At 41.5% G+C, this 16335-nt stretch overlaps 1 protein-coding gene across 1 annotated transcript; it reads left to right on the top strand.

The window, feature by feature from the left end:
* Nucleotides 1-1063: 1063 nt before the first annotated feature.
* Nucleotides 1064-12104, top strand: DCK (deoxycytidine kinase). The gene is made up of 7 exons (XM_037392289.1): nt 1064-1303; nt 2440-2558; nt 3979-4172; nt 5222-5369; nt 6888-7003; nt 7486-7585; nt 10724-12104. The coding sequence occupies exons 1-7, from the start codon at nt 1234-1236 to the stop codon at nt 10748-10750; spliced, it is 774 nt and encodes a 257-aa protein (XP_037248186.1). The 5' UTR covers nt 1064-1233; the 3' UTR covers nt 10751-12104.
* Nucleotides 12105-16335: the final 4231 nt, after the last annotated feature.

Here is a 16335-nt window from a genome sequence, read left to right as displayed (position 1 = left end):
TTCATTTCCTTGTTTCATGACCTGAATTTACCTAGCAGGGACAGAGCATGGCATGGGATTTCCGATAACAAGTTTAGTGTCATGTTAACTGCATCTCAGCACTGACCCTGGGGTGGTTTGGTAAGCTTTGCCATGAGAAGAGCGTCCTGTTGCAGGGCTTTTGGCCATGCTCGGCAACACAGGTGCCTTTTCCTTTCTTTTCTTGCCTCCTCTCCTCTCCCTTTCCTTTTTTTTTTTTTTTTTTTTTCCTTTCTTCCTTCCTTCCTCCTAAAATCCGCCTGTGATCCTGACAGCTGCAGCGCGCCAGGTTTCCTACCTTCCATCTCCATCTGATTCCCTCTGCTCGCACCCACTAACCCCAAAGCCCCCCCATCCCACGGTAAGCCACCTCCTGTGCACGGCTGGAAAGCGGTTTGTGCCAGCGGGTTGCAAAGATGGTTTTAAAAAAAATAATAAGTCTTGCTTTTCCCTGAATCCCCACAAATCTCGGGCATGGGCCGTGGCTAAGGGGCCGTGCCACAAGAGGCAAGACAGGCAGGCTCCTCTCTGACGGCGTTCGCAGCTTGCGGGCGGTGGGTGCAGGTTGACACAATAGGGTGTGTTGGCTACGAGTGCCTCGCTGCTGTGCCACTTTCGGTCCATGTGAGGATTTCTCCCTGCTCACTTGGCCTGTCGAGACCCGGAGGGCCTCATGCCGTGGCGGGGATGGGGAAGCGCATGGCAGGTAGGGCCGCAGTAGTGCCTTGGGTTTCTCAGCGCTGGGAAAGGCTGTCATCTCCTTTAAGCCCAACCTGTGTGCGGCTTCCAAGCTATTTCGAGAAGATTTTAGACATAAATGGTGGCGTGTGGGCACCACACGGTCACTTCGAGGTGGCCTCTGCCCCGCTCCGGCTGCCCCCCTGCGTTGCGAGGGCCGGGGTGGCGCCCGCCCATCGATGTGCTCCTCGTTCCGCAAGCGCTGCCTGGATCGGCGGCGCCGAGCTCGCCCACCCACCCTGCCGGCTGCCCGCCGAGCGCGCCGCGCTGCCGCCGGGGGCGGGGGCCCCTCGCCTTTGCTCCTAGGCCCTCGCGGCCACCCGTACGCGGCGCCCGTGACGTGGGGCGGCTCCGCGCGCCAAATTCGAAGGCGGGTGCGGGCTGGGCGCGAGCGCGGCAGCCGTTATTTCCAGGGCGGGCGGGCGGGCGGGCGGCCCCGCTCCTGCGCCGGCGGGCAGAGCGCGCTGCTCCGCCGCCATGGCCACCCCTCCCAAGCGCGGCCGGCTGGACGGCAGGATCAAGAAGGTCGCCGTCGAGGGCAATATCGGTGAGGCGGGGGCGGCGGGAGGCAGCGCGGCCCTGCGGCCTGCGCGGGGCAGCCACCCCCCACCCCCGGCCGGGCTCTTCCCGCCCTGGCGCTGTGAGGTGGCCCCGGGAAGACTGGGGGCACCTTGGGAGACCCCGGTCCCCTGGACAAGGCGTGTTGTGCCGTCAGACCTATTCATAACTTGATAAACTTTGTGCTGATACCGAAGAAATTAATGCTACAAACATGACGAGATTTTTTTTTGGGGGGGGAGGGGGGAAAGCGCGTTTTCTATTACATTTTTAAACTTTTTTACCTTTTTAAACATGCGTTGAAGTCCTGGGTAAGACTGCTGCCGCGCTTTTCCTGATTGTAGTGTAAAACTATGTAAATGCAGAGTCAGGTCAAACTTGTAATGCTCTGTACTCCTGCTAACTAACAAGAGAAGCCTGTTAAACTGTTCTAAAGAGCAGGAAAAATTATGGGCTGCTCATTATGAGATACACTCCCCCCCCCCCCCCAAGCAGCTGTGCTTAAAATTGAGCTCATGAGTTGTCAGGGTGTCCGCTTGTTTACTGGCACATACTGTGGTGGTTGATAGCTGATTGCACTCTGTCAGGTTTAAGTATCTCTTTTTTTAAAAATTTCCTGAGCTTTTTTTTCTGTTAGCGCAGAAGTCATCAATCTGCAGCTATAGGAAGTAATTAATAATGCATTTTTGTATCTTCATTTGGGAAACCATTGCTTTTGCTTTATGTTTCTTTTGATATTGCTTGCCTTTTTTTTTTTACCTTCCTAAAATAACAAAGCAACTTCATGCTTGAGGCTGGACTGCTAAGTATCTTCAGATATTTAAAGACTTGGTGTTCTGACTGCAAACATAACTTTGTAGAACCAAATAGTTGATCTGGGCTGAGACTTGTCATTATTGATTTTTGTTAAATTGGCTGTGGTCGTGTGTGGTACAAAATAAAAAAGGAAAACCCTGTTGCTCAATTAATTGATCTGTGGTTGACGATATGGTCTCTGATTCATGTTTGTCATGAAGTCAAAAGTACATGGAATAAGTATGGGACTTGGAACCAGAGCTGTAGTTGTTAAATAATTACAGTGTCGTTATTAAATAACTGCCTTTCTTCCCGAATGCTTCTCTATAGCTGCAGGGAAGTCGACATTTGTGAATATTCTCAAGCAAGCTGATGAGGAATGGGAAGTTGTTCCTGAGCCTGTAGCTAGATGGTGCAATGTTCAGCAAAACTCTGAAAAGGATTGTGAGGTATGGTAAAAGAAACTTAAGGCGAAACTTTTTTTTAAAAACAACAACCAACCAGTCAAATGTTCTAATTTCAGAAGACCAATGTATCTGATAGACTACATATTTTAGAAAATGTACATGATAGCAACACTTCTGCTGATTCTTACAGTGATATTTGTGTTCACGTTTTGTAGTTTGCTTAGTGTATTATAGAATAAATGTTATTTAATATCAGGTTGTAAATTATGAAAGTGGCAAAAGCCCGTTTTATTTTATGTATAAAAGCAAGGGACAGAAAAAGTTAGGCAGAAGTTACTTTTAGCAACTGTGAATCTTTTTCAGCGGCTAGTTCTATACGTTTTATTCCTTACTGGTGAAACTGTAAGGGTCTTGTGACTTACGAAATGTCACTGCAGCTGTATCTTCTCTACTTGAATTATAGATTAAGGGGCTATATCCTGGCTAGTGGAACCAGGCTGTGTCCCCTGTCCCTGGCAGTCCTGTGCCTGCTACGACTCTTCCAAGCAGTTCTCAGGCACGGTTTGGGCAGCAGGATAGGCTGAGGACTCTGCCAAAAGTGCACTGCATGTAGCTGCCTCCTTTTGGAGGCTTAGAAAATTCAGTGCTGTGGATATTGCTCTTGTCTGCCCCTTGGCTGCAGTGTCAGAGCATGGTGCTGCCCCTGTTTGGTGTGCTAGTGTAAGTATGGTTGCAGGGAATTAAGAGATGAGGATGAAACCTGGAATTCCAGAATCTTAATAGCTATCACCTAGGCGTCGACCTTATCTCTGTAGATTTTTTTTTTTAAATGTGTCTTTATTTGGATTTGGTGTTACCGTAGTAAAAAAATTCAGACAGAAGTCACCTTTGGTAGGCTGTGTTTTCAAGTAAAACTGAGACATGCAGCTTGCTCTTTCCATGAGCTTTAGCAGCAGTCTCGAGGTGTTTGATCTACCATGTGGGCTGAGAGAGATTTCTGTGCCTGGAGTCTGTTCTGAATCTCCCAGGTAAGATCAGATATCTTAAGATGCTGCGTCAGCAGCTGTTACCATAGGAACTGTAATTAATAGATGGGAAACCAAAATGAGCTCAACTTCAAATTCATGTTCCTTAGAGTAGAAGAAGCATGGATTTTTCTGCATTGCTGTTGACTTTTTGTACTGAGAGGATATTGTTCTTTTGTTAAAGTAGGTAAATAGTGGTGAACGTGTTTTGGTACTTGAGCATTTTGTCATTGTAGATTGCAGGGAGTTGCTTGTTCAGCACAGTGCCGTAGGAGGAATAACATTACTGGCATTTGTGTCTTATATTACAAATAAGGTTCAGAAGTAAATGATGTGATTGTAAACCTGAAATAAAGGCTAAACAGCGCTTGTACCTTGTTTTACCTTGATCGTCCACTATCTCAACTTAAAGGGTTGCTATATTTGTTTAAAACCAGGAGCTGACCACATCGCAGAAGAGTGGCGGAAATGTGCTTCAGATGATGTATGAGAAACCAGAGAGGTGGTCTTTCACTTTCCAGACGTATGCATGCCTCAGCAGGATCCGGGCTCAGCTGAGGTCCCTTGATGGCAAACTCAGAGAGGCGGAGAATCCTGTGGTCTTCTTCGAGCGATCCGTCTACAGTGACAGGTATGTTGGACTGAAGTCCTTAAAGTGAAGATCAAAATTCTCCTAAGTAAAATGCATAAATAAATAAAAAGCAGACTGTGACTGAGTTTTGTAGCTCCTTTCATCATAATTTTGATACTGGTGAATAACCTCAGTAAGTGGTGTTGTCTTGCTCTGGGGTGTTGACTGCAAAGTAAAATTAATGGTTTGTGGGTTTATAGTTTTGTTGCATAACCTTGATACGTAGTTTCTCATTCTTTGTGCGTATGTTTTTATGATTTGTGTATGCACGTTTCCCTTCAAAGAGAAGAGCGGAGTAGGCATCAAGAAGAGTCATGAGTGATTTTTTTTTTTTCCTTGTCACTTAGCCTTGTTTTCTTTTATGGTTCTTGAAACAGGTCTAGCTAGTTCATATTGCCGTACCCCGTGTTTCTGGATTCGTAAGGTCAGATCTGATAACTAAATCCCATTGCATAATCCTTTAGGTGTTCACTGTGTTCTAATATATCCTAAATAAATGACCACAGCGTACAAAGCAGTGGTGGTTTGTAGATTATTCCTGAAGATACCTGAACTGGAAATCATAGAATGGTTGGGCTGGATGGGACCTTGAAGAGAACCTAGTTCCCACCCCACTCCCACAGGCTCAGGGACACCTTCCACCAGCCCAGGCTGCTCCCAGCCCCGTCCAGCCTGGCCTTGAGCACTGCCAGGGATGGGGCACCCACAGCTGCTCTGGGCAGCCTGTGCCGGTGCCTCGCTGCCCTCACGGTGAGGAATTTTCTTCCTAACATCTAATCTAAACCTACCCTCTTTCAGCTTAAACACATTACCCCTTGTCTTATCACCGCTGGTACCGCTTTTTGTGGACACTGCTATGGGCAACCGTGATCAATATAGTTATAGGATGGGGATACAAGCTGTCTGTTTCCAGTCTAAGCCCATGTTAGAGAAGTTACAGAATCATAACACTCAACTTCTTTTCCAGTTACTGTGCAGTACTTCAGGCAAACAAAGCAGTAACTGTGTTGAAGCTAGTTTTTGTTGAGGTAACTGTTTTGTGTTCACAGGTACATCTTTGCAGCTAATTTATATGAGTCTGATTGCATGAATGAAACTGAATGGACTATATACCAAGACTGGCATGACTGGATGAGTAAGCAGTTTGGTCAAAGCCTAGCACTGGATGGGATCATTTATCTCAGAGCCACTCCTGAGGTGAGGAATAAAAATTTATGACCATGCAGAGAATGAGAGTAGATGTTCTATGCCTTGCCTGTAAAATTTGACCTTTGTCTGTGCTTCCATAGTATTTTTTTTCTTAAAAAATACAGTCTTTAACTATGATTCTAGACTTTTTTTTTGATAAAATAATACGCTTGCAGTCAATTCGAATGAGGTCACAATTGTGTGTCATTACATAGCACTGTATCTGGTTTTGGTATTGCTCTGAGTGTCTTGGGCAAGGAAATGGTTGAGAAATTCTCTTTGAAATGTAATCTTAAAATCTTGAGCAACCCTTATCTTTTGTTGTAGAAATCTCAATGTTTAGAGTTCCGTTCAGATTGTAGTATTCCCCTGAAGACTATAATACTTGAGTTATGACTGATGCAGTCTGGAGATACTTAAGATTGTTATTTCAAATGTAGCCTGTGTATTTTTAAATAAAATGTGATGATAATGATTTTCTAGTTATAAAAAGAGAACATGTGACCAGAGCAAACCAGAAAATACTACTGGAATGAAAGAAAAAAAGAGGAAAAAGTAAAGAAAAAAATAAGAAAAGAGGAAAGTACAAAATAGCTATAGGAACATTGCTGTTAAAACAATTCATAGTTAATATCACAGCTAATTTAGGGTGCATGTGTGTGAAGCCCTTTTACCTGGAGCAATGGAGCTAAGACAGATGAATGCACCTACAGTATGTGAGGCTTTGTGGCAATGCTTTGACTTTTGGGCATTTAATGTTTTTTTTAAAAGGAGAGGACAAGACAATAAATTTATCTTTTGAGTATGAAACCTACACAAACAAGAGAAAAATATCAGGGCTTAGAAGAGCTCTAATTGCAGTAATTAACTTACAGGTCACTTCCATACTTCCTTACTTCCATCTTTCAGGCTTTCAAATTTATTGTAAACAACTGTGTAATGTAACATGCTAGAGTTTCTCTGAGGGCTTTTCTATTAGGCTTGCTGTTGAGGTCTTTCTGTGCCACTTTAGTCAAAAACCTATATTTAAATAGCAAAGTGCACCAGATGAAGCAGTTTTCATTGGTTTGTTACTGAGGCTTTGGATGTGCTCAGAACAGGAACAAATGATTTACTACATTTGAAAGCTGGATTCCTAAGAGCCAGGAATATATAATGAGATTTTGAAATGCTTGTCTGTGGTGGCAAATGGATATTTCCATGCTCTTTTCATGCAGTACGCTGGTACCCCTTCATTTAATAAAGAGCTTGTTTGTGACCTTTCCTTGTAGTGGAGAAATAATGTGTTACATTTCCTTGGGTCCTTCTTTGATTTTTGTGTGTAGTTTGTGGGCTCCATCAGCTGAACATGGCGTGGTGTTTCTATGCTTATAAGATAGCTGGCAAGTTGAGTATTCATCTTTGGCAAAGAGTGGCATACTGAGCACAGTAGGAAGGGTTGGTAAAAAAGACCTTCAGCAAGCTAGACTTCCTCTGTAGGTCTGCAAAAACAACCAATTTTTTTTTTTAAAAATCTTTTACCTTTAGAAATGCTTAAATAGGATTTACTTGCGTGGAAGAGATGAAGAGCAAGAAATTCCCATTGAGTATCTGGAGAAGCTTCATTACAAGCACGAAAGTTGGCTTCAGCACAGGACATTGCGGTAGGCTTTGTTTAATGGTTACTTAAAGATGGATAAATCTTTGTAAGGATGTTCCATAGTGCTTTTTCCACCAGTGAAACTTCAGCTTTTTATATAGATAAAGTTAAACTCCAGGAATATTTCTATGTATCCTTTCTTAGTAGTACTGCCTTTATGGTATGTTAATTACTGCAAGGACGTGCAATGTGCCCTGAATTTTCTTCAGCTAGAGCTCTGAATAGGAGAGGGTTGAGCTAAACTAATTTTAATAGACAGTTGAATTTCATATTAGGTGTTGGGGGGAGCAGAATATTCAAGAATCAATAATGGATCCTAGGAGCCACATGGTAAATTCATTTTGCTTTATATTCAGAATTCATGGCTGTAATTTATCTATGCAGTTCTTTTCATGGGATTCTTAACAATGAAAATGCTGACAGGGGCTTGAATGATGTATACTTTTTCCAGCTAGTAATATTTTCTTTGTTCCTATCCCAATACAGAATGGATTTTGAATATCTTCAGGAAATACCTATTTTAACGTTAGATGTTAATGAAGACTTCAAAGGCAAAAAGGACATATATGATCACATGACTGAAAAGGTAAAATTTCACAAGTAGATCAAACTGATGATTTAGGTTTATTGCCAGCACATCAAAATGAATTCAGGATACTTCTTGCATCTGAAAGTGTAGCATTCTTTGAAGTCAGACTAGACTTAGAACCTATGATTCTTCATATTATTTATTACATAAGTTTTCCATTAAAAAAAAAAGTAGGGGGGAAGGATGAAATATTCCAGGGTTGTTTGAGAAGGCTTTCACTAGTAGTTTTGTTTGCAGATTTCAATTTCTAATTTAAATAACCCTCAACTATGAAAGAACTGTTACTTGCTATGTTCTGCTTCTAACATTGTGCAGGTATCCTAAGAAATGTGATGGAATTGGCAGAGAATGAGGGTAGCTGTTGAGGGAGAAAAAAGGCTGCATAGGTCTGAGTTGGATGTCCAGGGTAAAGTCTTCCTTACATTAAGTGTGAAAGTGTCTAACCTAGTGGGCTAGTCAATAAAAGAACTTCGGCGCCAGGTACTGTGAAAATACAATACAAAACCTTTATAGTGGAAAACTGAAGGATGAGTTGGCTGAACTTGCAGTTGAATTTTAATCTGAAGCACTAGGCCAACGGCAAATGGTTTAGGTTTGCAGATACTGCTAGCTAAACAAAAGAGAGTATAGGCTATCCTCTTTTCTGTTTAGCGTGTCACTGCAGTGGGCAGTACAGCAAATGCAAATAGGGTTCCTTTGCTCTAAAAATATACTTCACTGTATAATCATCTTTCTAAAATATTTAGGTCATGGGGTTACATTCAGATAATAAACAGTCTTAGAGCCTGCTGCGATACTCCTTATTTTTAGTCTTGTTTATTAAATTGACACTATCATTAAAGTTTTTTTCCCCTTCAATTGTGTTTACTAAAGTGTTACTCAAAATCCTCCCCAAAACCAGTGGTCTGAAACTTCAGGGAGTACTTTTCAAATGTAGCCTTCTACTTTGTTTAGGAAGTAATACAGAATGAAAATGAGAAGTATTTTTTAGTTTTATTTGGAGGCATGGAAAAAATGCCTATTTGATACAAAAAAGAGTTCAAGTTGAGGTTTCTGTTTGTGTTAAGATCTAATCCTTAGCACAAATAAGTGTAATATTGATGGTTTGGCCTAGCTGTAAAATACATATTTTTAACTGCTCAGGTGATTGGTATTTGAATCTTGATGGGATTCAGCTGAGGACAACTTGACTTTTATTTGAGTAGCTGCAACAAGTTACAGACCTTAGCAGTGCACAATTGGCAATAAATTGTTTACCTCATGAGAAAGGCAGCTTTGTCCTTTGATCTCCGTTTATCCACTGAGAAGTAGAACTGTTCACCTGATTAAAACCAGTCTTCATGGTATTTGCTCTTTTAAACCTTGTTAATTGATGGAATGACTGGACCTTGCAGCTGTGGAGTGAATGTGCTTCCCATGTGTGCCATGAGATAAGGCCAAGCTCAGGCACCTAAATAAGGATTTTGGAGGAATTGACTCCTGTGTAGCTGTCAGGTTATCTGGGAACAGCCTAAGCCCTGTGTTTGCCTTATTTTTTGGCGTTTCCTAAGTGGAGTTGCAGAACTGCTACAGTCTCCATGAGGCTGGGTGCTCTGGCCTTTAGCGTATGCTTATGTCCAACAGGGACCAAAACCTGTAGGCTTCCTTCTCACCTCTGTTGCGATGCTCACTTTCAGAGACCTGTCTTGAAACTGTGCCTAGTGTGTAAATTGTGATAGTGTTCATCATGCGGTGTTACTGTTGCTGTTTTTGAAAGTGGAGGGTAGCTTTCTCCTGATACCTTTCAAGTTAGAGTATTGGCACAGTTATGTGTTCCCTTCTCTACATGAAGGGATTTGACCTCTTCTTTTCCTTCCACCTTCTTGAGCCCTGAACTAGGAAGGGAAGGGTCACAGCTGGAGAACAGGATCCAAGATCTATTTCCATTTCACATCAAGAATTTGGACAAAATGTTTACAGATGTGCTCTGTGTGTGAGAGCTTCTGCCAAAAGAAGAATACCGTGTTCTCCATAAATTGTCGATTCCTTTCTAGCTTTTGAGTGGACAGAGAGGTAAATGCTCGCAGTTCAGGCTGTATCACAGTGTAGTTGCTAGGATGCTCCTGGAGCTAAGAGGTAGGAGTTGTGTGCCTAGGCCTTGTATTCCCTGGGTCTTGTACCCTCTGGGTTTTTATAGTTTAAAAAAGATGGCCCGGCCCTTGCTGCCACCTCCTCCTCCCCCCACTATGCTTTAAAGGGAGGGAGTAATTATTCTTTTACTTTTGTGGACAGGGAGCGAAGGGGGCACAACAAAAAGGCACGTGTACTTGTGGCAATAAGTGTGTTCTCAGCGTGTTGTCTTCCTGCAACCTTTGGTAGTGACCTGAATTGAAGATGTTAAGTGACTACACGTATAAGCATAACGCTTGGCATGCTGCTTGTCTTGGTTCCAGTTTTCATACAGTAGCAGAGATCGTTTGAGGTGCTGCTGTGCTGGGTCTTGGTGCTTTGTGTAGGATTGTGGATTTCTGTCTCAGGTTTCTATGTAGCGTTCTATGGACCAGAACTTCACCATTAATTTTTAGGTAGCTGTAGCCATTTGAGCCACTCTTCAAGTACTGGAAATGAAGTTCAGCTTCAGTTGAACTATTGTTCTACAGTATCGGATATTTTTGAGTACTATGGTTTTTCTAGGTATTGTTCTATCATAAATTTGCCAACCTCAGATTCCAAGGAACATACTATTTAGCTGCATTGGGTTGTTCATTGACATTAATAAATTAACAGTGTTCTGGAGGTGAGTGTGACTTGGTATTTTCCAAGGGGCAGCTTTTCTGAGGTTGTCATTATCTCCCTTGTGTTTAGGTTGGACCTGCTTTTAAGACAGTTCACTTGTGATGTAGGGCAGTAGTTTAGGACCACAGGAGGAATGAGCATCATTCCAATGTGTGTGTCTCAGCACCTGCTAAATTACAGGTATCATCGCTGAAAAAGTTCTTGATGGACAAGAAAGGACATAGCATAAGATTATTTTTCCCAGTTCCTGCTTCTGTAGGTTGTAGTTAAGCACGAAGCAGTGGAGAGGTGTGTGTAGTTGCTGTATACTTCTGTTAATAAATACTTAGTTTGATTGACAATATTTGTTTCTTTTTGCAGGTCAAAGAATTTTTGAGCACGTTATAATCCTCTTTGAAGCGCAGGCAGAGTCAAGCTGTTCCAAACATCTGTGTGATCAAAGTCTGAAGTACAGCTTCTGCTTTTATAGAAGGCCTCTGGAGAGGCAGGACTCAATCCTGTTGATATAATTGTGAGGAACAAACAAACTTTGTGAATAGGGAAATTATTAAATACATCAGTAGGTCTGTTGAGTATTATATTAAGTAACACACACAGATTCTGAAGATACTAGAATTCTGGGAGTTCTCAAACGTTGTGCCTGTTTCTAATCAGACAAATAAGTTCTTCTGGAGTATTCTATTGTATTTTTAATTTATTTTGTGCCCAGTAGCTATTTAATTTTCAAGAAGGTAATGGGTTTTTAGATCTCTTGGTTTTTTGTTTTGTTTTGTTTTTTGGGGTTTTTGTTTTTTTTATAGTGGAATTGATTCGTAATGGATGTCTCATTGTTCTGAGGAAGAAAAAAACCCAAAATATTTCTGCTGGTGAGGGAATTTTAAGATAACCCAGAGTTTTATATTGTAAGGTATACAAAAAAAAGAAAGTAATTGACAAATTTGATAGGTGAAGTTCTTCATGGAATGCACTGAATTAAAGGAGATCTAAATATGGCTGAAATTCTGTAGATGCCAAATGAGATTTTATATCTTACATTTTCAGTGTACACTGCAAACTACGATATTGAGAGGCTTTAGCTATTCGTTAGCATGTTTGGGGTTTTTCCAATTTATTGTTTTTTCAGCTCTTAATAAAACAAAGCTGGTTTTTGTTGCTGGCAAGTTCTCTTTTCCTGTAAAGGACTATGTTTTATTGATGGGTGCCATAAAAGGAAGAAGAAAATTTTGCAAATGGCCTCCATCTGTAAATGACGTCTTTCTAAACCTTTCCTTAGTCACTTTTTGGATGTCAGAGGAGGCTTCCTACTTTTGTTCCAGTTTCTCCATTTGTTTACTGGGCCTTCTGGGTGCTTATACAAGATTCTGCAATATTGGAAGCAGGCTGTCCTTTCTCATCTTCTTGTAGTAAGAAGGGGGGAGACCTCTGATGGAATAGCTGGTGTTCTAGTGCATCTTGTTTTATAATCTGAGCCACTTTTGTTTCAGGTGCAGAAAATACAAACTATACAGGGCACACACCTTAATACTGTGGTTTTGAGTTGCTTAGTTCTGCTTTAAACATTTCTGAATGAGTGCACAGTGGGCTTTTGAATGCAGAATTTTATTGTAAAGTGTTTTATTGTCTTTTGTGGTGCCTGTGTTACCTGTTAATTTGAGATTAAATTTCTTCCTTTGTGGTTGCAATTGTGTTGGTGTTCTCTAACCGTTGAAAAATAAAAGTGCTTGGAAAGACTTTTTCAGTGCTTAATAGTGTTGGCTCCCTTGTCTCATAAAAGAAATCATCTTGTGGATGGCTGGTACGCAATAGTGGTACGATGGATGAATTTAAGATAATGGATTTTCAGTCTGCTGTAGAAGTTCTCTAAGATTTCTGAAATGCTGTGACTGGCTTCAGACTTCTTGTGTGTGGGAAATGAACTGATGGGATAGAGACATGGGATTACATAAAATGTATCACATGTATAACTTACTGATCAGTAGGAATGTGTTGTATAACATTGATGTTATAGTGGAATGTAGCAATAGTGTGGTAGAAAATCTTGTTTTGGACTTCCAAGGTTGCCTCGTAAAAGGCAGGATTTTAAGATGTTTGCTCCAGAAATAAATTGTGGTGCAACGGATGAAGATTCAGTTGAGATTTATTTTAAAGACATATTAGATGCCTTTAAAATATTCTTGGCAACAGTCTGAACAGTAACGACTAACAGTGCAATTATTCCTACAGTTTCAGCTGTCAAAATTGTGGATGTAATTACAGGAATTGGAATGACAGTGCTCATTGCAAGGAGTAAACAAGTCTGAGTTCTAATAAAGACTTCTTTTTAAACCCATCACAGAGCACACAGAAATTCTGTGGCAGGTTATCTGCATCCCGTTCCAGAAAGCTTTGCAAAATCTCTGACTGCCAAGTTTGCGTTTGAAGGAGCAAAGTCATGACCGATTGTTAGAATGTTTTTAATTGCTGTGGAAAAAAACCAGTAACAAACCCAAAACACACACCCCACCCTCCCCCATGCTTTTCAGGGCTTTGAAAGTAGCTGGGCTGAAGTATGTGAAGCTGCAGTTATTTGTATGTAGGACAGATGCAGCATAAACAGAAGCGGAGATGTCCTTAGCCTGTTCTGCCTGTGTGTCAGCTTAAACTTCACACCTCAGACTTCCAAATTTGTCAGTATTCTTTTCTTTGTTTAAATCTATTCCCAGGCTACCGCAAAACAGGACTGTTGTGTTGGTTTTCTGCGTATTAGAGAGATGGAAGGTTTCTGAGCTGCTCTCTGCTGTCTGGTGATGATGTTGTTTCAGTCTTTGAATGCTGTGCCCTTTTCTCTTCCCTTGGGTAAGAGATCCTTTGATGGAACTGGCTAGAAATGCTTGCTTGTTTTGATCAAGTCTCATCATGATCGGGAAACAAAATGGGTATGTGGGGTTTGTTAGGTTTTTTTACACTTGGGATACAGATTAAAATACTGATTGGTAGTGTTTTAATTGCTATGCAAGTACACGTGTGACCAGTGGACATAATATTGCCTCATATTGTTTTCAGTCCTTGTAGTTGTTTTCTGTGTAGTGGATTTTAAGTTCTCTTAATCTAAATGCTTAGAACAGCAACCAGTTTTGTGGGTAGAATTTAATTTTCTATAGTTTTGTGCTGGTTGCTTATTTCTACTGTTTTCTGTTTATTTAAGCAGACTTCATAATAATATAGTTGTGTGCAAAATGTGACAAGTATTGAATTGTTCTGTTCTTTTTCCAGTAATTAAAAGACTCCAGGAATCTATTGGTGAAATAAAAATGGCACAGGAGAAACTCACCATAAACTGTTAAGCAGAGACTGGGGAAGTATGTATGTAGTAATAATTAAGTTAAATCTTAGGAAAAAAAAGCATGCAATTGATATTGCCAAGAGGTTTCAGTGTAGCTAGGTGTAGGGACTCTAGGATTGTTTTTCCAGTTCCTGTTTAGACTCGCTACGTGAGTGTGAGTAAACCTCTCTTTGCTTGTCTTTGTATCTTTAAAATACTGTATCTCCCTACATCTTCAGAAGGCTGGGAGATTTAGTTAGTTCATATTGATGTGCTGTTTTGTAGGTCTGAAGCGCTCTACTGAAGAATTGAGAATGAAGGCAGCCCTGGTTTTAGATTTATCACTGGGATGTTTTGATGCCCTCCTGAAAGGGGGCCCAGGCCCAGATTCGTGGCCAATAGAAATTATTTATTTGCTTCAAAAGATACTTATTAAAGCCATCAGTGCAACGTCAATTGCATTGAAGTTAGCTCACTGGAAAAGATGCTACCAAAACCTGTGACCGTTTCTGAGGAAAGGAGACATATTACAAATCTAATACTGAAATAAAAATTGATGGCAAAACCTGTGCTGCTGTCCCTGTAGCTACTGGTAATGGGGAAGCTGTGTGCGGAATCTGCCACACGAGGTCATTGTGTCCTCGGTTCTTGCTTCCCGAGCTGGCTGCGAGATCAGGGTTTAAATAGTGAATGGCTTTGGAAAAGGTAAAGAAGGAAGAGGTCACTCCCTCACTTTGCCCAAGCAAAAAACCGTTACACTGATTAATAAATACTCTACTGAATGAGATAGATCTTGATCTCTGGAGGGAGTGGGATAAAGCAAGCCTCTGCTGGATTAAGGGAAAGACTAGAAAAGGATGAGCTAACAGGGGGGGTTTTGACACCAGAAGGTCTCTTCCGTGCAGCCACCAGCTGTTTCTGTTCTGTGAGTGAACATTGGCGCGTGGATAACATTAATCCTGGTGTGTCTGAGTGATAACAGTCATCTAGCACTGAGCTCTCCTGTCCGAGTGCAGACAGCGAGTGATAGTAATGCTGGCAGCATACTGGGAAAATAAAGCCATTAAGAATTCTACTAACTGAAGCCACGCACGGTACTTAATGTGCCAAATATAAGCCTGAACTGGGTATGGATCCACTGAAATTCTGATTGAAATCCACTAGTGACAAGGAGTGTGGATTCCGTACTGGGAGTAAGTGAAGTGATTTATTTTACCTTAGGGTGGTATTCAGTGCTGATGTGAAATCAATGTAATGTGCAGAGCCTAAAAGCCTAGGCTGTTGTGTGTAGGTGACTTTTGTTGTTCTTAGGTCTAGGTTTCAATCCATGGGTATAAATAATACGATAGTGTAAATAATAATACAGTGTATGCTGAAATAGAATATAAGGTATTGCCCACATCTTGGATTTCTGCTGAGTGCTTTTCCCAATGTTTTGGGCAGGGTGTACATTAACATATACATATCTCCAGAGTGTTAGGGTGATCCAGCTCGCACTGTTTATGTTTGCTGGCTAATGGTACTGCCAGAAAAAGGCAGTCAGTTCCTGAGAGTTACTGACAAAGATACTGCTGCTGCAGTTCATTCAGAGTACGTTCCTGTGCTTCCTCCAGATTTTTCACTGTTCTGCATTTTGTGCTTTTTCTCCCCATTTCCTTCTAAGTTGTGACTTGTCTTTTAATAACTACTAAAACCATGATCTCGTGCAAGTTGTAACAGACTTGTTAAAGCCAAAATTTCACTGGTATGCAGCCTACTTGAGGATGGGGCTTCTGTCTTTGTTCCAGTTCATTACCTTAGGTTTTCTAGTCGTCTTTTCTGAGCAGTTCTCCTGTGTTAACCCACCTGATTGCTGGGGCTCTTCCTAACTCCTCCTGGTTTTGTTGAAGGATAACTTGGAAAGTTTAGAATAGTCTCTGATTGCGTTGTGCATGATATACTTTGTATATGTTGACAAGTTTAGTCTGTAATGAGAAAAGTACACAGCCATTCTTTGAGCAAGGACACTGGAACAATTAGGCTTTGAATAAGGATACTTTGAGGATGCATTGCCAGCTTGGCAAGAATACTCAAGGTCCATGTATCCTTAACTGAACCACCCTCATTATAATACTAGAAATCACACCCGTAGGTCAAAAAGACCCTTCCCCAGGTAAAGACCCCTCCCCCGAGTATGTTTGATAGTGGAAATCGGTGTGTAACCATATTATAATTCTATGTCAATTGCTAACTTACCAGTGTAAAGAGGATGGATTTGGAAACTTACCAACTGTACATATACATTGCAAGAAGTCTCCTTAGGGGGGCTTGCTTTGTGGAACACCACCTAGCCCTCAGCTCTGTGCAAACCTGAAATAAATAAGCGATGTCTCCCTGAGCATGTGAAAATTTTCTTCTTGCACACCGGGCCACAAGTCTGCTCTTCAGACAACAGTTTCAGCACTGTCTATGGCTGTATGCTGAGAGTGTGCTCTTTTTTTTCATTAATTATGTTCAGATTTGCCCCTGCTACTTTCCTAACACAATAGCTATTGCTCTCTGCTAAGTTTCCACTCACCTTTGGCTTTGTCCTCTCTGTGGGGCTAGCTGGTGGCCTTTACCCTGACCCTCTCAGCTGTGTACAGTGGCCTCAGGTCATCGACTGTTGTTGCAGCAGATCCACTGGTCTGGG

This window comes from Falco rusticolus, chromosome 1 (assembly GCF_015220075.1).
Source record: "Falco rusticolus isolate bFalRus1 chromosome 1, bFalRus1.pri, whole genome shotgun sequence".
Lineage (NCBI taxonomy): Eukaryota > Metazoa > Chordata > Aves > Falconiformes > Falconidae > Falco > Falco rusticolus.
This window is presented reverse-complemented; position numbering and strand designations above follow the sequence as displayed.